The sequence below is a fragment of the Psammomys obesus genome, unplaced genomic scaffold, assembly GCF_907164565.1.
Source record: "Psammomys obesus unplaced genomic scaffold, mPsaObe1.curated_primary_1811, whole genome shotgun sequence".
Taxonomy (NCBI): Eukaryota; Metazoa; Chordata; class Mammalia; order Rodentia; family Muridae; genus Psammomys; species Psammomys obesus.
The window spans coordinates 1,800,360-1,822,642 of record NW_026593982.1 but is presented as its reverse complement, the minus strand read 5'-3'; the positions used below and the strand labels follow the sequence as shown (position 1 = coordinate 1,822,642).

Sequence of the window (22,283 nt, the reverse complement as noted above, 5' to 3'; positions counted from 1 at the left end):
GCCCTTGAAGCGCTGTCCCCTCAAATATCCAGAAAACACGAGATTTCAGGGACATGACCGCAGCTTCAGAACAGAGCTCCGGGGCCGACGGTGGGTGAGCAGGAAGGTTCCCTTAGGTTAGGCGAACGCGGAGCAGGTTCTCCAGAGAATCTAGGCTGGACCCCAAACATCCATCCTATTCTGGGATCCAAGTTCTCTAGGAACTGAACCGACATCCCAGGACGAAAGAAGGGGGTTCACCTGAGGTACACGCTAGAAAAGGGGTTGATGCTTTTCCTCGAGCCCAGGCTATGCAGATGTCCCCTTCAGACCAGGCTCTGGAGGCATATAAAGGGCCGAGTCAAAGAACCAAGATGCAGAGAGCGGGTGGAGGGAGGACACTATCAAGTGCCGATGTTCCAGTCCGGTTTTTGCCTCCGACTGGGGACCGCATCCCCACCCGCCATCTATCGCCCCGCCCCGCCCCGCCCCCCACCTTGGGGCAGGTGAGCGGCGGCCAATGGGCGAGCGTGGGGCAGGTGCCCGCTAACTCTCTCCAAGCAGAGCTGCTGCTGAGGCCTGGCTGGGCAGTGCTTGGAGGATCGCGGGCGGGGGTCGGTCGCGGCGTGACTTGTAAGGGAGAGAACCAGAAGGAAGCGGCACACTCGGCCCGCGCCCGCGCGGTTTCTGGGAGCTGCCCGCTGGGCCGCGGGGACAACGCTCCGGGCGGTGCGCAGACGCCCAACTCGGTGCTGGGGCTCTCGCACTCCCCTCGCCGCTCCGCGCCTGGCTCGCCCGCAAGGGCCGAGCGCGGGCGGGCGGGCGGGGGAGGTGAGGGGTGCGGGCGTGAGTGCATGTGCCTGGCTCGGTGCGCACCCCGCAAGGCGGTAGCGCCAGGGCACCGAGCACTCCCCGAAGCCCCGCTACCTCACTCCGCTTCGGCGGCCGCGACCATGTTCCAGCCTGCGGCCAAGCGGGGTTTCACCATAGAGTCCTTGGTGGCCAAGGATGGTGGCACCGGCGGGAGTCCTGGCAGCGGGGGCGCGGGCTCCCATTCCCTGGCTGTAGCCGCCCCCGAGGAACCGCTCAGGCCCACAGCGCTCAACTACCCTCACCCCAGCGCGGCCGAGACGGCCTTCGTGAGTGGCTTCCCGGCCGCCACCGCCGCGGGCGCCGGCCGCTCGCTCTATGGAGGGCCCGAGCTGGTGTTCCCCGAGGCCATGAACCACCCGGCGCTGACGGTGCACCCGGCGCATCAGCTGGGCGCCTCCTCGTTGCAACCCCCTCACTCGTTCTTCGGCGCCCAGCACCGGGACCCTCTCCACTTCTACCCCTGGGTGCTTCGGAATCGCTTCTTCGGCCACCGCTTCCAGGGTGAGTGTCCACGCTGTGTCCGCGAGCCGGGGGTGCGCGGGAGGGCCGGTGCGGCGGCGGGGCTGTAGAGAAGTTCTCGCAGACAGGGCTCCGGGATCAGCCTTGACTGTGCGCGGACGGTTAGACTGTTCTGTGGGTCTCTCACCCGGGAAGTGAAGGCTGGGACCGCCTCACTTTCCAAGGAATGAGGTGGGTTGGGACCCAAGCCCAGCAGCATCCCTGAAGCTTTCCAGACCCTGCTTGGGCCAATCTTGCTTTCCTTTACAACTAAACCGGTCCCATCCTTGCAAAGTGCGGGGCCACGCGCCCTTCCCGCGCCAAAGCTTTGAGCTGTGACCGTACTTCGCTCCCGTGGTCATCGCCACCGTTGTGCGTCGGGGCAGGGGAAAAGTCCACCTGCACGCCTGGCCCCGTAGGAAGCCGGGCAGCCTGTTGTGTTCACTCGGCCGTCTTGGGACGTTTTTCAGCAACCTCCGCCAGACTTCTTCCAGCCACATGTGACCTTTCCGACCCAAAGTAGGGAAGGCTTGCAATAAGCAAACTGGCTTTCTTCGCCACTGACCCCTTCCGGGAGCCCACCCGGCTGCCAGGAGCTCAGGATAGTCCTCTTGAGGTGGGGGGGAGTGGCGGAGGAGGGCTTTTACGGTCATATCTGGTCCCAGCTCCCCTCCACTGCCCCCGTCTGCAGCCGCAATTGGTTTGCTAATTAAGACCCATCCAAAAACCTTACACACACACACACACACACACACACACCAGTTATCTAACGATCCTTTAAAAAAGAGTCGTGTTTATTGCAAATTGTTTTCTTCCTTGGATTTGTAGTTTTCCCTTCTTTCATTAAAAAAAAAAAAAACGAACGAAAATATTGGCCTTGATTCCTGTAGCAATTGCTTCAGTTCCCACTTTGAAATAGACTGGACCTCTAGGCCTTCTGAGTTTTCATAGGTAAATTCAGCGTTTCATGAAACAGCAGGAAAATAAAACAAGGCTGGCACTTCGGCTCCAACAGCTATCTTGACAGTAAGCCAGAGCTACACGGCCAAAGTGAATCTGAGATTTGATACAAATATTTATACGATAAAAGAAAAAAACCTTTCTTGAAGCTTTAGCTATTTGGAAAGGGCCCCTGATATGTCAGACAATGACCCCAGTCTTACCTGGACACCACATACTAGCGGAGAAAAATCCCGTGGATCCAATGGTGTAATAACTTCAGAGAGTATTTTTGTGGGCAGATTTTTCTCCTCAAAGATTTGCCCAGGCGGGAGGCGGGGAGCCTACGGTATTAGCGGCTTTAAGTAACATTTCCCATCACTTAACATCAATGCTTACTACTAAAATGAGGCTTTAGTCAAATTTAGCTAACTACCTGTGTCCCTCGGTGGGCTCTATCTTTAACTTCGCGCTCACTGGCGGAGTTTTTGAGTCTTCAAGGTTGGGAGCCCACGGCTGGAGGGCTTTGGATTGGTAAAGGGTCAGGAACCCTGGAAGAGCGGGTGCTGCAGACCCCTAGCCTTGTCCAGAGGCTCAGCACATTCAAGATGCCTCCTGGATGGGGCTTTTCCGCCCTTAGTCTGGTGTCTCACCGTCTTCTTTTCACCTTTCGCACCTCTGGCCTCGCTTGCTGATCCCGCTCGCCCGGGGCTGGCGGTGCCGTTAAGAGAGATCAGCCCTCGGGCTCGGAGCACCCCCCAACCAGGCGAGCCCAATACATCCTCCGCAAAACCCTCTCGGAAATTTTTGCTGCTCTGAGCCGTCCGTCCCGGAGGACACGTTGTGGAGTTCCACAGGCGCTAGGCTTTTCCTCTCCAGAACCGCGTCTCGGCGCGGAGAGGGTCCAAGTGTGGCCGCGCTTGCGAACTCGAAGGTGCGTTGGACGCTGACCTTTTCTACTCCAAGAAGCCGCAGCCCTGTGGCCCGGTTCGGGCAACGCTGCCTTATCCCGACCCCGCCGGGCCTCGGGGCTAAACCCAGCGGACCCAGGCCCTCCGGCGCCGTGTTTTCTAGAGAACCGGGTCTCCGCGATGCTCATTTCAGTCCCGTTTTGATGCGAGAAACAAAACCCTACAAGAACGAAAAGAAAACGAGTCCGTGTTCCGTGCGCAGGGCTCTCCGGCAGCGCCAGCCGGTCGCCCGTAGAAGCCGCTTCTCCCCTAAGCAAAGAGGAAAAGCCGGGGTGCGCGGTCAGGACCTCCGAGCTGGGGGCCAAACGAGAGGAACACGCGAAGATTTAGCGAGGTTAGCGTCGTTTCGGCGATTATTTCCCAGAGATTAGGAACTTTCTGAATTGGAGAGCTACGTCTGAAAGGGACTAAGGGAGACCCAGCCCTCCCAACCCTGAGGCGGTTGTGGGCACTAGCTTCAAAGGGCGCCTTTGTTCAGACCGGAGGAGGGAGGAGGTTATCTCTGCTTTACTGTCAACCTCTCCCGGTTCCAGCTCCAGGCAGTTCCGCCGGGGCACAGTCTCCAAGACTGTAGCTAAAGCGGCCTTTCCATCTAGGACTGCAGCTCCAGCCCACGGGCGCTTCGGATTCTTGCTCCCGCTTCCTGCAGCCTGGTTCTTATTATCTCCATTGCTAGCTCCCAGCCATCGCCTTGCAGAGAGGCCTGCAGGGAGAGGATGTGGGAATTTTCAAATCCTAACCCTTCATTCCAGGGAAGGATAGGTTCAAGTTCCTTTCCTTTGGGTGTCTGAAGCTGACACCTTTTCTCAAAGCCTGAAATTACGGGCACCCAAATAGGCTACATCCCAGCCACTAGCTGTTCTGGCCTGTGGCCAGAGTTAAGAACTGTATAGGCTCCCCTGGAGGTGGTAGGGAGGGGTGGACCCTTCCTTACCCGCAAGTCAAAGAGAAAGCATCCAGACACCTTGACACCCGTGTCCTTACAGAAACATGTAGCCATTGATTATTATCGACGGATGCTTAGTTGTGCGCTAAACATCATCTCTCTCACTGGAAAAAGCTTTGGTGTTTCTTTTTTTTTTTTTTAATCAAGTAACTTGTCATCATTTATCAGTATTTTGGGTAATTTCATAGCCTCCGGCTTTTTTCACAGTTGGGCCAGGAAGACCCTGTGCTTCAGTGCATGCATAAGAACACACACTGGGCACATGCTGACCACTGTACACTAGGACCTGGACCCAGCAAGACTGAGGACTGGAGGCAAAGAAGCTTTGGGTCAGGAAAGGGCTCGGTCTGGATACCCCCATCCTATGACGTTTAAAAAGACAGACAGCACTTTCCTCCACTTCACAGATGACTGACATTCCCCAGCACCTCAGTACAGCCGTTACAGAGCACTGCAGCCCAGTTTTGCTTTCTCAGCTCTGCACTTCCCTGCATACCTCGGCATCCCACTCACTCAGAGGTTAGGCCAGACAGCAACTTCGACCAAACCCTCTGAATGCTGAGATAAACAGGCCCCTCCCCACAGCCTCCTCTCTGGCTCATTTGTCCAGAGGAAATCCAGTTGGGGCTTTACCTGGACTCTGAACAATGTGGACTTTTGAAGCCATTTATTCCATTAAGGCTTCTCATCCACTTCTCTCAGCTTTCCCTGGACTTCCAAGACTTTGAGTCTTCTTATTCCATCCAGGAGTGGGCTTCCCCTCCCCTCACCCCACCTTCTCTAGCTGTGCCTCTACTACCCAACTGAAACTCCTCCTTCAACCAGGCCTGAGGATCCCAGGTCTGCTCTTACCACTATGGTTTAAGGGTAGATGTTCATCCCCTCATCCTGCTGCACAGTAGTGCAGATGCAACTCTTAAAATGGGTCCATTCCAGACAACTGTGTTCCAGAGAAGATTTCAGCAACTCAGTTGACTGGCCTAGTTTTCAACTCGGTTTCCAAAGCCCAGGGACAGTCGGGGGCAGTCACAACCAGTAGAGAAATGGTTAGTCTACTAGCTGGCTTTTTAACAAGGGTGCCTCCTGACATGAGTGCTTTGCTGACATCGCTGTTTCTGGAAGCGGGAGCCCTCATCTGGGTTGTCCAGATTACTGTCGTCAAAGTAAAACAGGAGGTCCAAATGAGTCAACCCAGTAGCCATCTCTGAAGAAATTAATTGGATCAGTTAGTCTCAACAGCTAACTCTGTCAAAACATTCCATCTAGGGCTCTGTGTGGTTGGGTCAGGCGAACTGATACAGGCCACTCTGTGTGGACCAGTGTGTGATGGTCTCATGGCTTTTTTTCGAGTCTCTGAGAATGTGCAACTGTGTGAGGGCCCATGGTGGGGGAGGTGCCAAGCCAGGGGCTGTGAATAGAAGCCTGCCTTAGCTTTTATATTTCCTGACCACCACCCCACTCTTATTCAGTCCTCTTCAGTGTAGGAGCAGAGTGTGGGAGCTTTGCCAAAGGACAGTCACACTCTGAAATCTTGTACAGTAATGGGAGGAAAAGATGGAGGGGAAGCTGGAGTATATATTTACACACACCCATAGGGAAATGAATATATCTGTATATATCTATATATGAGGAGAACAGCTTCTAGATAGTTACTTCCATCTTCTTTCAGATCAGGACTACTCAGGGAGAAAAAGAGGAACCTTTCCCAAGAGAAATGCTTCCATTCTCCCAGCCTTCCATTATGCACTTGCCTTCACAGTGTTTAAGGTTTGAGGAGAGTAGGGAGAAGAAGTAGATTTGAGAAGTAGGGGTCTGCCTGCTTGCCGACCCTAGCCTTCTTTTACCCCCTGCAGAGTGGAGTCCAGGCCTGTGTAGGATTTTTCAGCAGGCTAGCCTGCGTGCTTAGATGCAGGAGTACTTTAAGCACATCTTAGTCTTTAGACAACTTCTAGTTAGTCTTCCTATTAGACTTGCTCCTCTCCCAACACCTTTCTGACCCTTCGCCCTGTCCTCTGTATATATTTCGTCTGGGAGAGGGACATTTCAGAACAAGATAATTAAAAGCTAATCAGTTGTTGGGGCCCTGTTGGAGACAGCGCTGTAAGGGCTCAAGAACAGACCTAAGGGACTTCTGCCATCCCTTGGCCTTTTTGCTGCCCCTGGCAACGTTGGATTTGGGCCTGTCGGGCCCTCATCAGGCCTGGGCTCGCCTTTTGGCTCATGTCTGGATTCTGCTTGTCCCCTGAGGGTATCTCTGCAGTGTGGTTTCAGGGCTGCAGCAAGGGAAAGGGGAAAAGAGGATGAGTTATCAGGATTGCAGAGGTAGCAGGGCGCTCTGGCAGAGGCCTGCGACTCACCTCGCCCCTTCTCTCTGTCTGTACCCGCGTGTGCTGCTGTCGCCTCTGGGCTGCAGCCAGCGACGTTCCCCAGGACGGGCTACTTTTGCACGGGCCCTTCGCTCGCAAGCCCAAAAGGATCCGCACGGCCTTCTCGCCCTCGCAGCTGCTGCGGCTGGAGCGAGCCTTTGAGAAGAATCACTACGTGGTAGGAGCCGAGCGAAAACAGCTGGCCGGCAGCCTCAGTCTCTCCGAAACGCAGGTAAGCATTTAAGCATTCTCTCCTATCTTCTGTGGTGGACGGTTGGGTACAAGTCTCTCTACCCTCACCCTCGGATTCCAAAAGCCACCTGTGGCGTCGCATCCCTGAAAACCCTATCCTTTCTCTGGGCTTGCCCTGCTAAATCTCAGGAGTCTTGTTTTGTAATGAGATAGGATCTCACTACGTAGCCCAGGCTGGCCTGGAACTCGCAGCAATCCTTCTGTCTCTGTCCCCTGCATGTTGAGATAGCATACATAAACCAATCCACCCAGCTTCCCTGTCTTATAATCAGCGCTAAGGATCCTACCAGAAACATAGTAGGTAAAATTTGGTCCTCTGGGTGTGCCCAGGCCTCAAAGGTCCCTCACTCTGGTCTAGGAGACACAGGACCCACAAGTCTGGGGGGAAGATCCTGTCTTCTCTCCTGGCAAAGCTGAAGAGACCTCAGTTGACCTCCAGCACCTGTGGTGTCTGGACAAAGAAAGCCAGAGTCCGCTTGGCAACAGAAGGAATGAGGCAAGGAGAGGTCAGCTCCTAACTGGAGTCTGAGAATGACCCTGATCCCCGCTCAGGCCAGCTGCTAGGGCTTTGAGAAATTTGACAGTTTGCTGTCAACCCTATCACCATAAAAGTGCTTTGGGAGCTGAAACTGGTTGTGGGAGTGGATTCCGTTGCTCTTCAGGGGCTTGAATAGGTGACATTACAATTCCCAGGTAGAGTTTTGTAACCGATTATTTGAGAGAAAAAATTAAAGACTTCTAGAGAACTGTCAAGGAGGCAAATGTGTTTTTTGTAAGAACCTTGCTTTACATGAATGCTGGGTGGCAGTGCCATTAAATGCTTGGTCCCTTCCAGCGTGCCAGGACTGGAGCATCTGAGGAACTCTCAGCCTGGCTGCTGTGCTGGTTTAGGTCTGCAGACCCTGCCAGCTCCCAGATGCTGACTTTTTCTCTGGCTGGTGCTGTACCTTCAGCTGCTTCTTCCTCCTATTCTACTCCTGTTATAGTCCCCTGCCACCACTCTGTGGGCTGCCTGTGCTGTCCCATTCGCTGCTGGGGTAACAAAGGGCACACCTCCTAGCTGTCCCAGCTTCCCATACTCATCTCACCCACCTTTTGGCTTTTGGCTACAGTATCTGGTACCCGTATAACAGTTGCATTATGGCCCCCTTCCAGGCTACCACAGGACCGCAGAACCTGTAGCTTTTCAGAACTGCTAATAGACAGCTCTAACTGAAAAAAAAAATCTTACAAAGCAACACAGTTAGTTTAAAAAACTGTTTTAAGGAAAGCAATGTTTAAAAAATAAGCTAATAAAATAACACCTCTTCTCCCTCCTGGCAAACAGTGCTTTACAATTATTGTTTAAAACAAGGTGTCAACTTAAGAATGGTGTTTATAATTAACTTCATGTAAAAAAGTAATATTTATTAAATGTTAATTGCAGAAATGTAAGAAAACAAAACAGTTTATAATTCTACCACCCACAGATTAGCACTTGTTGAAATCATGTCATTGTTTTTAAACTTTCCAATTTTTAGCTCAGTGAGAACATGTTTAATTAATTTTCTTTCAAACTGAATCTAACTTCCTGTCAATTTTAGCTTCTAACAATGCCAGTTTATAGTTCATAGGCCGGTTGTTGCTTTCATTTTTATTATGTGACATTTCAAACATTTTTATTATGTGACATTTCAAACATGCATTTAGAATAAAAGCAAAGAGAATAGTACAATACGTCTAGGCCTGCTAACCATCAGGCCTCTTAGCAAAGCTGTCCCTGCAGGGTGGGCTTCTTTTTACAAACAGAACAACAACACCCCTCTCCCATTGAACAGCCACCTGAAGGAACTCAGAACTTCCATATAGCCCAGGCAAAGGCCCTGATGTGGAGAGACGGGGCTAAGCAGAGTGCCCAGGTCAGGCAGATGTGACTGCAAATGCCTCTGTCTGCTGTGCACAGTGGACAAGTTGCTTAAACTCTCTCTGTTGTTTCTTAGTCCAGAAAATATGTTGTCTGAGGGTTAGAGGTATCTTACATGAACTCCAGAAACATCCATTCTAATTCCTTGTCATTCTCTTTGTTTAATTCATCAAACTAGAAGCATGATAAAGACCCTGCTTAGGTGTCTCCTAGGCCAATAGTCTTCCTGCCACAGTCAATACCCACCATCAGTTACCTTTCTGTTGCCCTTGTAACTTATTATTAGAATTTACACTATATAATTAGCTAACCATCCACCTCCCAGTATTTGCCATGCAAGCCATGCAAGCTCAGCTGTCAGTTTCGGTTATCTGCTATTAGTCCAGTATGTTTTACTCCAGTCAGCTCCCTGCTGTGTGTTTTCAACATGATACCTACATCAACCAGGCCTCAGTGCTCTGCCCCTCACATGTAACTGCTTTTATCTAGCGACCTGCATCTGTCTATGCTCATTAAACTCTCTCCCCAAACTGGTAAATTTCTGTTTTCTCTAAATTACATGCTTTTCTTCCTAACAATAACCTCCATGTACCCATCTGTTGACTATCTCATGCATGTTGTTGTCTGTGTGTCCACCCTCCATCTCTGGAGAGCTATCAGCAACTAACAATATCTTCATACGCCTGCCGATGATTATCCATCATCCTGTCAACTCAGTGCTGGCTCAGACTTCTCCCCAGGCTTCAGTTGCCACATTGCTGAGGTTGAATGAATTAATAAATGCCAGGGTCCTCTCCAGCCCTGAATTTCTGAGGCTCATCCATCCACTTACTACCTCTGACTTTCCTGGAGAGAGAGAGAAAGAGAGAGAGAGAGAGAGACTCCCTCCTCCATGCTCCCAGAACTCACAGTGTCTCCCTTGCTTTTCCTAATGTGCATCATATTTTGCTGCTATGACTTAATTATCTGTCATGTCCCTATGTCAATCTGTAGATCACTTGCCTCCATCTCTCAGGGAGATCTTAAAATACAGGGATACCCAGGAAATGCCCCTAGGACATCCAAGATGCAGTCCAAGGGAGAAGCATTTTCCCACAGCTCACCGGGTGGTTATGATGAACAATAGGTCTGAGCATCTTGGTTGTGGAAAGCAGAGGTCAAGTCATAGGACCTGGCACAATGCCCAGCATGGAGTAGATATTTAGTGGCTGTGTACTGAAATAGAGCCAGGCACGGGGCTAGAGAGATGGCTCAGTGGTTAAAAGTACTAGCTGTGCTTCAAGAGGACTGGGGTTCAATTCCCAGCACCCATATGGCCACTCACAACGATGTATAATTCCAATTCCAGTGGATCTAACACCCTCTCTTGGTGTCCGTTGGCACTGTGTACGCTTGTGGTACACACACACACACACACACACACACACACACACACACACATGTAAAACATTCACACACATAAAATAAAAATAAAAAAAAATTCAGTCATGAAGGCTGGCATACATTTATAATCCCAGCACTTGGGAGGTAGATGCAGAAGTTCAAGGCTATCCTGAGCTATACTGAAACCAGCCTGTTCTTTGTAAGGCCCTGTCTCAAATCAACAAACAAAACACTTGAATGGGCAGGCACGTTTCTTTTGATTTCCCCCAAGGCCAGACTTTATCAGTCACTCCTTTGCTCTCTGCCTTGGCTGCTCCCTCACTGTCTTGCCCTGTCAGTTGTCAAGTCATACTGTCGTACCTGGCCACTGGTTTTGATGGTATAAATGCAGTCTATAGGTAAGTCTGAGAGGAGAGCTCTGTTCTGGCAGAGCTCCAGCTTGAGGTATTGGGAGGTGGGTAGCCTGAGCTACCTGGTACTGAGCTGTATAGCTTAGCTAGAAGTAGCATTCGTGCTGGGATGGTCAATGAGGTGTTCAATCCAAGTGGTGGAAGGACGGGCCCTAGGCCATTCTTTTGGTTGTACTCAGCTGCTTCTCACCACTGTGGTGCAGCTCGGGAGTATGACCGAGAAGGCACTCATCTAAGCTTGCATCCATGTGCTGCTTGGCAAATCTAGACCTGGGTCAGATCAGCACCTCTAGCAGCATGAGGGTGTGTGCCCACCATATGAGACACCTGAAGGCTGACTTCCACAGACACCTAAAGGTCAGGTAATACCTCCAGTAGGTACCCGTCGGTACAAGCAGGCAGCCACAGGACACATGGGAGTGAACGCTGTTCCTGGCTAATTAAGAGTTCCTGTGACCCCTAGAATAGACCAGTGGTGTTGCTTAAACTTGTCTGCCTTTTACTTTTGCTGAGCTGTGAAAAAAGCAGAAAATGTGGTCTTGGGCCTCGCAGTCTTCACATAACGGTGAAGGCAAAATGCAAAGTGTGCATGCCTGCAGGACAAGCATAGAGAGAGCAACTGGAATCCTCTTGAAGTCACAGCTCAGGCTGATGGAGATCAGAGGAGACCTGACAGGTGGGGGGGAGGTTGCCTTCCTAGGCCTGGAAGATTTGGATGAGTGTGTGGGATTATAGGTGGAAGGGGAGGAAGACAAGGATTTGAAGAGGGCAAATTAAAATGGAGATGGAAGTGCCATCTTGGGGCTTGAGAGCAGGGATGGAGAGGGGTCTTGAGAAGCTCACTTATTTCTTTACCTCCCTAAGGGTTTTCCTCACAGACATTCCAGCTGGGTCCTTCCTGCTCTGGAATGTTCTGCCCTTGGAGGGATGGGTACTCAGCAGATAGCCAAGTGACTTGAATCTTAGGGAAAAGCCAAAAAATCTTTGACAATAATTCACTGTGGCTCTGAGATGACATGTCCCTTCTTCTAAGTCCTGGCTCAAGCCTTTCCACATTCCTGATAGTCTAGAAGTCTTATGTGGTGGGGAAAGGAGGAGCCAAGAGAGATGGAAATGGTTCTCTGTGGTTCCGTGACAGGGACACAGGCCTGTGGCAGTTGATTTTGATAGAGTGAGGGAGAGGATCTGGGAAAGGTGGAAGGAACAGGATACAAGATGGAGCAGAGAGGGCTAAAGGGAGTGAGGAAATTGGAGGTGACCTCAGCTTGGGGGAGCGAGGTTTGAGCTGACTCTGAGAGCAGGAAGACTGACATGATCAAATGATAGGAAATGGATCCCCAGGAGAGGGCAGGGAAGAGAGCAGGCTGAAGGGTGGCTTGATTGATGTCTCCAAGCTGCTGTCTATTCTAAGGACTTTCTCTGCATCTGAGACCGACAGACTACGATGACATGCTTAAATTAAAGCAGAAGAGAGCACAGTAGAACATAAGGAGGAACTTCCCATGTCAGAGTTACCAGATCTTGACAGGGATGTTTGGACTTCTTGAAGATGGGGCAGGGTCTTCCCTGGAAAGTATGCAGGCACCTGGGGCTGAGAGGCTGAGACTGGAGAATGGTGAGAAAGGTGGAATGAACCTCCCTTTGATCAAAACAGCAGATTACTCAACAGTTAAATGTGATGAACCCCAAAATACTAACAGAAGCTGTTTTCCATTTATTTGTAAACTCCCTGTCCATCCATTCATGTATTCACATATGCCTGTCACCACCATAACACATAGTGACTTGTCCTCTGGGGAAGCGGTCTGTTGGTCCATCCGAACAGATTCTTGTTCTTCATCCAGCCTGACTCAAGGTGGGCACCGCCCCTCTCTACAGTGGGTCTCTCTCCACCAGCTTCCACCAGCAAGTGGTTAATCTACCCTCTCCTGCTTCCTTGTGCTCATTTTGGTTTGAGATTCCTGTGTACGCATCTCCTATCCAGTCTAGTTTTATTTTTGTTGCTGCCACCAAAATATCCTGACAAAAAAACATCGTGGGGGAGGAATGAGTTTATTTGGTTACAATTCCAGGCTACAGACCATCACTGAGGAAAATCAAAACAGGAAGTCAAAGCAAGGACTTGCAGGTAGTAGGTCTGCTGGCTATTCCACACAAGGTAGCCTTTAGCCAAGGAACTCCCTTCACAGCCAAAGAAGTGCAGCAGGAAGCATTGAGGATGCTGTTTTCTGGATAGCAGCAGGTTTATGCTCAGCTAGATTTCTTATACAGTTCAAGACCACCTGTCCAGGGAATGGTGCCACCCACAATGGGCTGTGCCTTCCTACATTAATCAACAATCAAGACAATTTCCCACAGACATGGCCACAGGCCAATCTGATTAAGACAAGTCTTCAGTTGAGATTATCATCTCAAAAAATTCTAGGGTGTAGTAAGTTGGCAGTTAAAGCTAACCAAGACAGCTCGGTTTCTCCCAAACCAACTAGAATTAAAAATTGATGCTCAAGCTAGCTTGGTCTACATAGGGAGTTCCAGGCCAGCCAGAGCTACATCATGAGACCATGTCTCAAAGAAAACCAAACCCAAAACAAAACAACCCCCTAAAAAACAACCAACCAAAAGAACAAAAACAAACAAAAAAACTCTTTTGCAAAAGCATGTCCACTAAAGGACCTTGCATTTTAGTACTTAGCAATTCCCCAAGCCCCTTTTCTGAATCATTCCAGTCCCACTTCTGCTGATTTACCAGATCTGCCTCTGGCACCACTTGCTTGCAGTACAATGTTGAGTGCTTCCCCCACCTGTCCAACTGGATGGTCATGGCCTTCTAGGCCTTGGGACTCAACTCCAAAACCAGAGAAGACACTCTAAGGCTCTCAGAGGCCAAATCAGAGGTCCAGGTTATATAATCCAGGATGAAATAGGGAGTCCCAGAAGGGTCTATCTGGCTTCGCTAAGAAATGGAGAGATACTCAGTGAAGCGGGAATCAGGAGATCACAGGAGCTTCTCCCCCAAACCACAGGAGTCATTTGGGTGGGTGGGAGGCCTCCAGCCAAAATTCCAGGCATGATTTGGGGGCTGAGAGAGGTGTTGGCATGGGGAGAATGTATAATCAGCCTTCTCTAATTGGCTCCCATGGAGCTGGTAGCCTTACTATGTCACCTGCCTTCCTTCCAGGGTCTCCCCCTCTAGCAAAGGGGTTGACCCCAGAGTTGCCCAGCTGCGTTAAGTTATAGGTTATCACTATCAGCTCCTCTTGCCCTTTCCAAGGGAAAAAAAAAGAACTCTTGATATCAGTAATGGGCTAAAAATCATTTCAGAAAAGTTAAGGGAACAAAGAAAAATCATTAGTGGATTGGGTCCATTCCCTTCTGTTCTGTCTCGCCCATGCATAGATGTTTGTCTCTCAGGGCTGTGACTGCACTGTACCAACACTGTTCGTCCTGGCTTTTGTACTATTATAAAATCACAACCATCCCTGTTATTACAGGCTTTAGAAAACTGTGTCTGGACACCCAGCCTAGGACTGCTCTGCAGGAGATAGCCAGGTGGCCCAAGAAGAGGTCTGCACCCTGGCAGAGAGAGACAGACAACACACAGAGATAGACAGAAACAGACAGAGACAGAGCTGCTTTCTAGCCCCCAGCATTTGAAATAGGATCTCATGTAACTACAGCTAGCCTCAACGTCACTATATAGTTGAGGATGACCTAAAACTCCTTATCCTTCTCCCTTTCCTTCCAAGCGCTGGGACTATAGACATGCACCGCATGTGTGGGGTTGAAGCTCGACCACAAGGCTTGGTGCGTACTAAGCAAGTACTCTACCAACTGAGCTACAGCTACAGCCTTGATGACTTTAGTTCTCTTATGAAAAAAAAAAAAGTTGGAATTCTCTTTTGTGTGGTGTACCAGGGTGCTGTAAGTCCTGAAGCCATGCCCTGGGCTTCTACTCGGCCACCGGTAGTTTCCTTCTTTGGGAGGTTTCCAGGCAAGGGTAGCGTGCTGGATCTGTCAGTCTGTAAAGACTTGAGGATGAGGGAAAGGGGAAAGGTGCAGAAAGTGACACTCTGTGTCTGGATGTTGTCCACTGCCACCTAAAACAGCTTGCATCCAGCCCACTTTGGACTTGTCAGATACGACATCCTGTACACAGCTCTGAGTCATCCACCCACTGGCTGGCACAGTCATAGTGTGCTCTGGGGTGGAGGGCAGGAGCGGGGCTGGCTGCCAGTGGTGTGCTGAGAACCATCTAGGGCCTAGGTGGGCATGGACTCCAGAAGCCTTGAGCTCAGAGCAGCCAATGTCCTTCCCTGTCTCCCTGAAGAGAGGTAAAAAGGCTACAAGTTTGAACCCTGCCTTGGAGAGGAAGGAAGGAGTCCCTTGTCCTAACTTCATCCATCAAGGCTGGGTGCTGGGATGCTTCCTGGACTAGCTCTGTCTTGAGCTGGTAGCATTTGGAGCACTAAGCACCAGTGTTCCCACCTCCAACCTAGTGGCAGGACAGATGGCTCAGTGGAGGCCTTTGTGAACAGGGATTGTAAGAACCTGCAACGGCCTCATGATGGAGAGGAAGGGTGTGTGAGGTTGGCACTGCCTGGGCATCCGACAGCCAGGATACCAGGCCCACTCTGGCTGCCACTGCCACTGCCTACAGGCTGTGTGTGCTTGGGCTTGTTGCTAAGGGCTGCCTTCATCCCTGCCCTGGGTTCTAGATTCCCCTTTAATAGTCACTGCAACTGGCAGAATTGACTGCTCACCTCCACGGTACACAAACAACTTGTGAACGTCGTCTGCACAGCCACAGCACACAGCCTTTGCTCGTTTTCAGCTGTGCTAGTGGTCCCAGGGAAACATCACAACTTGCGATTCCATTGCCCCACACCCCCTACCCAAGGGATCTACTGCCTTGGAGCAGCAAGGGTTCCCAAAAGCATCTCTCCAGAGAAGAGACTTAGCTGAGGAGGGTACCCAAATTCTTCCTGCCGGCACCAAGGAGGAGTTGGGCCTGGCTTATCTACAAGGCCAAGTAAAGAGATGTACAATCAAAGCAGGTGAACTGACGCTTCTTCCATGGTGTGAAAGCACTGAGGGGGCATGGGAAGCCACCCATGGGAGGATGTGAGAACTGCATCATGGACACCCAGTAATGCTGGGAGAGAAGAAGGAAGGCGAGAGGAAGGAAGGATGGTAGAGATGGAACTAAATGGGGCTTCCTGGAGGTGCCTAGAATCCCAAGCCCGTTCTTCTCATCATAGACGATGCTTGTGCATGCCCCACCCTTCTTTTTACAGGGCCTCCCACTGCCTGGCATAGAAGTGAGGACTGCCTATGTTCAAATCAGCACCCACTTCTGTCTCCAATTATCTCTTCTGTTCCTTGTGTGACCTGTGACACACAGGGGCCAGTGTTATTGGACCAGGAGGTACAGTGCTGACCCTGTGTATAGAGTAGGGCCTCAGACAGAACCCCTCATAGTTGTCTGTCCAAGGAGGTCAGAAGATCCTGGGTAGATTTTTAGACTCCCCTGAGGAGCTGGCACCTGAGAGACTGGGGTTCTCTCATCACGCAGCTCTGTCCTGCATAGTTATACTTCTGAAGTGGGTAGGAAAATTTCACACAGAACCACTCATCCTAGGATGAGTAAGGCTGACAGCATGTGAGCTTACAGTATCCAGCAATGGTCTCTGGGATCTTAGACATAGTCTGACTGTCACGGGCCATGTTCTTGGTATAAACATCACCTCCAGGTTAGGAAGCATTGCCTGGCTCTGTGTAGCAGTGTGGGACTATCACAGGAGATGGAGCATGCTTTGGGCCCTCTGGGGATGACTACCTCTTCTCTGGAGACTGGCAGAGCCCTGGCCTGTTATGCCGTCTTCTGCCAGCTCACTGCAGCTGCAGGGACCAGGAAGCTCAGCAGCCAAACCCCCTCCTTTGTCTTTGAGAGTATCTGGAAAACTGCCCTTGGGCTAGCTCAGTTCTTTCCCTAACTTTCTCACTTGCATCTGAAAAGCAGTCCTCCAGACCTGTCAGGTGGCAGATGCCTGGAAGAGAAAACCCTGGCCTGTGTAGCCTCAGTTCCCCCATCTGACTTCCATCTAACTTCAGCGGGAGTATGGAGGCCATCCTGGCTGCTTTGGGTGTTTCTTACCTGTGCCCCTCCCTCCTGGCCCAGGTGAAGGTGTGGTTCCAGAATCGGAGGACAAAGTACAAACGGCAGAAGCTGGAGGAGGAAGGGCCCGAGTCTGAGCAGAAGAAGAAGGGTTCCCATCATATCAACCGGTGGCGCATCGCCACGAAGCAGGCCAACGGGGAGGACATTGATGTCACATCTAATGACTAGGGGAACAATCGCGAGCCCACAAGGGCAGAGCATTGCTTGCTGCTGGCTGGGGCTCCAGAGGGCCCAAGCTGGACTCTGGCCAGTCCCTAGCCAAGCTGCAGGGAGGCCTGGAGTCACGGCCCCACAGGGCTTGGAGCCTAGGGCCATCACTGTCAGAGGGACAAGAAAACAGGCTGGCTGAGGCCTGGGACTGCTCAGCCTTCTGGTGGAGAGCCCGCTGCTGGGGTGGGCTGCCCATCTCTGCAGCCTCCCAGCTGCTCTCCATGTCTCTTTCTGTCTTTGTTTTGAGACGTTTCTGTTTTAATTTATTTTCCAGGTACCTGCTGTAGTTTTTAGTGATCCTCTCATGTTTCCCTTCCCTATGGAAATAATAAAAAGCTCTCTCTTAATGACATAGCCATCCATCTTCAACTGTAGAGTCTGGGCTGGCTGGTTTGGGTTCTCAGTGCAGTGGGGGCTGGTCAGCAAGGGTGCTCAGGGCCCAGGAAGCTGAAGGGAAGTCATGGAGGGTTAGGAGGCAAGAGATTCCTTAACACCTGCAGACTCCAGTGGCTTCTCCAGCTGAGCAGCATCTAGGGGGAAGGAGTCCTCGGTGTGGGCTGAGGAGGCCCCAGGCCCAGGCCCCACACACACACACATGCATCCGTCCTGAAGAACTTGAGGCACTCTTTTGTTTTGGTTTCTTTTTCAGACACAAGGTTTTATTCTGTTGGCAAGACTGGCTTCCAAGTCGCATCAATCCTCCTGCCTCAGCCTCCTGAGTGCTGGATTGTAAGTCTGAGCCACCATACCCGGTGTCATGGGTTTGATGGTGAGCTTGCAGAGGTCATCCAAGCTCAGAGACACCTTGGCTCACCAAAGAAAGGCAAGGAAGGTCCAGTGAACTCCTATCCATCTGCCTTTTAGTTTGTCTATTTGTCCTTCCCCCTTGACATTTTCCTCCATCCTGGAGAGGTTTGATTTGTGTTTCCAAAAGTCTTTCCCTCCCAACATCCAGGCCTTCCTACCTCTACTTCACCTCCCATGAACTTCCCAACTGTACCCTTTTGCACTCGGCTGACACGAACATCCATCACCAACCACTGCCCCAAGCTCCCCCTGTGGCCACATTCACCCACTTCCTGTCTGGATTGGTCTGTTTCTTCATCTGCCAGAATGCCCTCCTTGTACCCTAATCCCTTTGTCTTCATTTTGGGTCTCCTTTCACCACTTCCTCTGGTTCAGCCATACCTCACGTCTCTCCTATTCAGCTCATCTATTCCTGACTAGACAGTGATGTCCAGTCACATTTCACCAGTGCAGCCCCTCAGCTGTCCCTGCCACCTGCCTAGCCCTTGTCTGCTATCTGGAAAAAGCATGGCTTCTGTGACTATTAAAGAAGGTCTTCCATGCTGTGGCCAGGAGAGTTCTGTTCCTCCTGGTCAGGCAGTATCCTGTCTCCTCTTTTCTTGGTCCTGCACTGTGCAGATGCTTCTCTCCCACATTCGGCCTCTCCCGAGTTGTTCCTACTGTACCTGAGTGTCCCCGAGTGAGCTGCCACAGCTTTTGCTGGCCTGTGCTGTTCTTCCCATCTGGAATATTGGTGAGTACCCTGTGGACACCTGATCCATGCTTAAGGCCCCATTCCTGTTGCCTGGGATAAGTGCAGAAATCCAAGCACACAAGGTTCTTTTGCTGAGAAAACAGGCAGGTCGCATTGTCCTATGTTTTATGGGGATGTTTTTCTACTCTGTCTTGCTGATGACCACTCCAATTTCCAGAATCTGAAAGACTCTGTTTCTCCTGTCCCATCCTCCACCAAATGAACACATACCTTGAATCTTAAAAGTCCCACACTGGCTACATCTGAATTAAATCCTCAACAACTCCGTCTGCCAAGCAAGCGCAGGGTGTGTGTGTGTGTGTGTGTGTGTGTGTGTGTGTGTGTGTGCACGCGCGCGCGCGTGAACAGGGTGGGAGAGGTCCCCTTTCAGTTCTAGTGGGGGGACAGAATGTGGGAGCCCTTCCTCTGAAAATCCTACCCTGCTTGGTTTGGGGGTGTGGGGGGTAAAGTTGAGTGGGGGATGGGTCCTGGAAGATCACAGCAGAATACCCTGTCAAGAAGATAAAGGACTAGAAGGACCAGAAACCTGCCAATCTTCCTAGGCAGGCCTGCTGGGGTGGGGTGGGGAGCCCCTTCCATCCCCCCATGTTGTGCCTCTCCCGCAGACGGTAAATATTGGTGTTGTGACTTCATTAATAAAGGCTTCTGTGAGCCTGAAAAACATGGAATCAGGATGAACTATTTTCTGAGCTGTGGGCTTGCCAGGTTTGCTAATTTGGGAGTTTTTGGGCCCTCTCCAGGGAACAAACCAAAGTCTCTCCCGAAGAGACGCAGATGCAGCCGAACAGTGAGAAGACAGGACTGCTGCTCCTTCTCGTTCCTGGGTGCCTCCTGCCTGGAGGGGGGAGCTTCACAGAGCCAGAGAAGTGGACACTGGCCTCCTCCCCTGTATCCATGTCTGGGTGAGCTGCTGGTCCAGGCCTCTCTAAGCAATCCTGCTTGGCTACTTCTCATCAGTGGGGCTGACCTCCAGAGCCCTGTGGAATGATGGCCTGATTCTCCTGAGCACCTGTTAAGAGCACAGAGTTGCACAAGCCTCAAGTGTAGCAAGCAAGAGTTCTTAACCCTTCATGCCCAATCCATGTGCTTCCTCTCAGGGAACAATCATACTGCTTCCTCTCTTCCACAGAACTTTCCCAGACTGGCCTCTGGCCTCTCAGCAGCACGGAGCCTGGTCTCTACCAGTCTCTCCTCACAGGTGCTTCCCACGGGGCATCAAGCAATCTGACTGGAGAGCCAGGCTCTGTCCTAGAGCAGCTAGCTTGCCCATAAGCATCTTTGGGACTTTGCTCCAGGGCAGCCACACAGGGGGAGGGGATGGGGGCAGCAGGCTTAGCGGTACAGGCCCAGCCAGCTTTCCTGTCAGACAGCGCTGCCAAGGCGGAGCCAGACATCGGGAACAGGTTTAACCAATTACCCGAGCACCCCATCTGCTGTCTGGGGTTCGTGTGAGGGTGAGTGCATGTGAGGGTGTTTGGAGTGTCTGGGAGGGCTGTGGGCGTGCGTGAGAGTGTGACTGTGTGGGTGGGTGTGGGAGTGTGGCTGTGCGTGTGTACTGCGCACGTGCACAGAGTGTGGGTGCACATCCTGGCCATGGCCCCCTCATTTGTCCAAGACAAAGCTAGCAGCTTCTGGTCTTCCTGACCCCCAAGACCTTGAGATCTGAGTGGACAACCTGTCTAGCTCCTCAGCTTCTTGCTACCAGTTCTCCCTGTGCTTGGGAAGAATACTTTCAAATCACACATTCGGATGTCCTTTGCCAGGGTGCTCCTGCTGGCTTGTTCACTGTCCCACTCACATTAGTGTGGGACCCCACAGGATCCTCCCAGCTGTTCCCCACTCTCTTTGATATGCCCTAGTCCTACTATGCTGGCTTGTAGCAAGGCACCAGAGTTAGAAGTGTGCTCAGACCATTTCTAAACCATGAGGACAGCAGGTGATGGTTGTGCTGGTGACACCCTTGGCATCCAAGTTTCGTCTCAGCGCAACCCTTACTCTCTTTGATAAATTCATTCTTGCTCCCTAAATTTGAGGCCTTAGACTGTCACCCTCTCCCCAAGCCACTTCTATTACTGTGAGCAGAGAACTCTACTTTCATCTTTATTCCCTTCCATTTTTTCCTTTCTTCTCTCCCTCTTTCCCTCCCTCCCTCCTTTTTGAGACAGGGTATCATGTATCCCAGGATGGCCTCAAATTTAATATAAAACTGAAGATGAACTTGAACTTCTGATCCTCCTGCCCTCACCTCCTGAGTGCTGGGGTCACCTGGGTGTACCACCATGTTCAGTGTAATGGTGCTGGACCTGAACCCAGGTCTACACTACCAACTCACCTACACCCCCAATTTATGACTTCCATCTTCAGAGACAAAAAAAATCACATCACTTAGAGAAGGAAACTTTAGACTGGGTGACCAAGGGGAGTTGACAAAAGGCACAATTAACAAATCTGGAAAAGCCATGAAGAATGTTGGAGCACCCCTTTGTAACACAGGGAGCCCTTAGTAACAGTGGGGATACTGTATAGCCTTTAGGCCTTGAAGGGAAAGGAGCAGTGGCCAGCAGAACCTGGGGAGGACAGCTGTTGAGGGAGACCTCAGGACAGGAGCTATGGCCCTGAATGGGGAGTATGTGGAAGCTGGAGGCCAGGAGGCATAAAGGCCCCAGTCTTACTCTGCCAGTCCTACTTTTCTGCTTAGGATTCGAATGGTGATAGATTTCAAGGTCTCCTAAGAGCCCACCTTTCGGGAGCATGAACAACGGTGCAGGTGCCTCTGGCAGGGCCTCACTCTTAGCTCTCCATCCTCCCTAGACTCCCTAGACTTCTGCATCCAATTCTACCATTCCACCTGCCTCCTGCAACCTCCATGGCTCTCCTGGAGGGCTGTCTCAGGAGCTCTCTGATATAGGCTCCAGACTATCTGTCCTTGAAGACACACTCTTCAGTTCCAGGTTGCTGAGGTTTTTTTCCCCGCCATTAGTCCCTTCTCACCCCTGCCTGAGTCTCCCTCCTGTACCCACTGAGTTCAGTGTCCGGCTGCTGTGACATGGCTTACAATCAAATCTGTTTGAAGAATTACTTCCATGTAGGGCCAGGGAGAGAGCTCACTTAGTAAAGTCTTGCTGTGCAAGCATGCAAACCTGTGTTTGATCCCCATATAAAAACCAACCAAAAAAACCTCATAATCTCAATGTTGGTGAGATTGGGGCAGAAGGATTCTGGCTTGTTAGCCAGATAGTCTGGCCAAAAAGGTAACTTCTGAGTTCATTAAGAGACCCTGGCTCAAAAAATAAGATGGTCAGCTGGAGAGAGGGAGAGACGCGATGGCTCAGGAGTCAAGAGTGCACACTGCTCTTGATGAGGACCTGAGTTTACTTTCCAGCACCTACAACTGCCTGTAACTCTAGCTCTAGAGGATCTGATGCCTCCGAGGCCATCTAAACACCCACGTGTGCACATGCCCACGTACACGCACCTTCTGAGGTGTGAGCCAGAGGCTCCCTGACTCCCCAGCCCACAAAGCCGGATTTTTCCCTGACACTGTGACCATTCAGCTCTACCTAGCTGAGCTTTCTTGACAGCTTCCAGACTCTCCTTGGGTCACATAGAGGTGGGTGTCCACAGAACTTTATCCTAATTAATGTACTGTGCTAGAGGCAGTCAATAAATGAATCATAAAGAAGTCTTTTTCAGGTCTTTTGTTTTTAAGATTGGGTCCCATGTAATCCTTGCATTCCTGATCCTCCATCCTCTACCTCCCAAGTTCTTGGGATGACAGCCGGCATGTGTCACCTCAACTGGCTTCAGTATGCAA

General features: G+C 51.1%; 1 protein-coding gene across 2 annotated transcripts; it reads left to right on the top strand.

Moving 5' to 3' along the window:
• Positions 1-833: 833 nt before the first annotated feature.
• Emx1 (empty spiracles homeobox 1) lies at positions 834-16,895 on the top strand. Of its 2 annotated transcripts, none has more exons than XM_055617679.1 (3): positions 834-1,353; positions 6,620-6,804; positions 16,699-16,895. In XM_055617679.1, the coding sequence occupies exons 1-3, from the start codon at positions 834-836 to the stop codon at positions 16,864-16,866; spliced, it is 873 nt and encodes a 290-aa protein (XP_055473654.1). In that variant the 3' UTR covers positions 16,867-16,895. The 2 variants fall into 2 exon arrangements, with proteins under 2 accessions (XP_055473654.1, XP_055473655.1); XM_055617680.1 differs by having other exon boundaries at positions 933-1,357; positions 6,624-6,804.
• Positions 16,896-22,283: the final 5,388 nt, after the last annotated feature.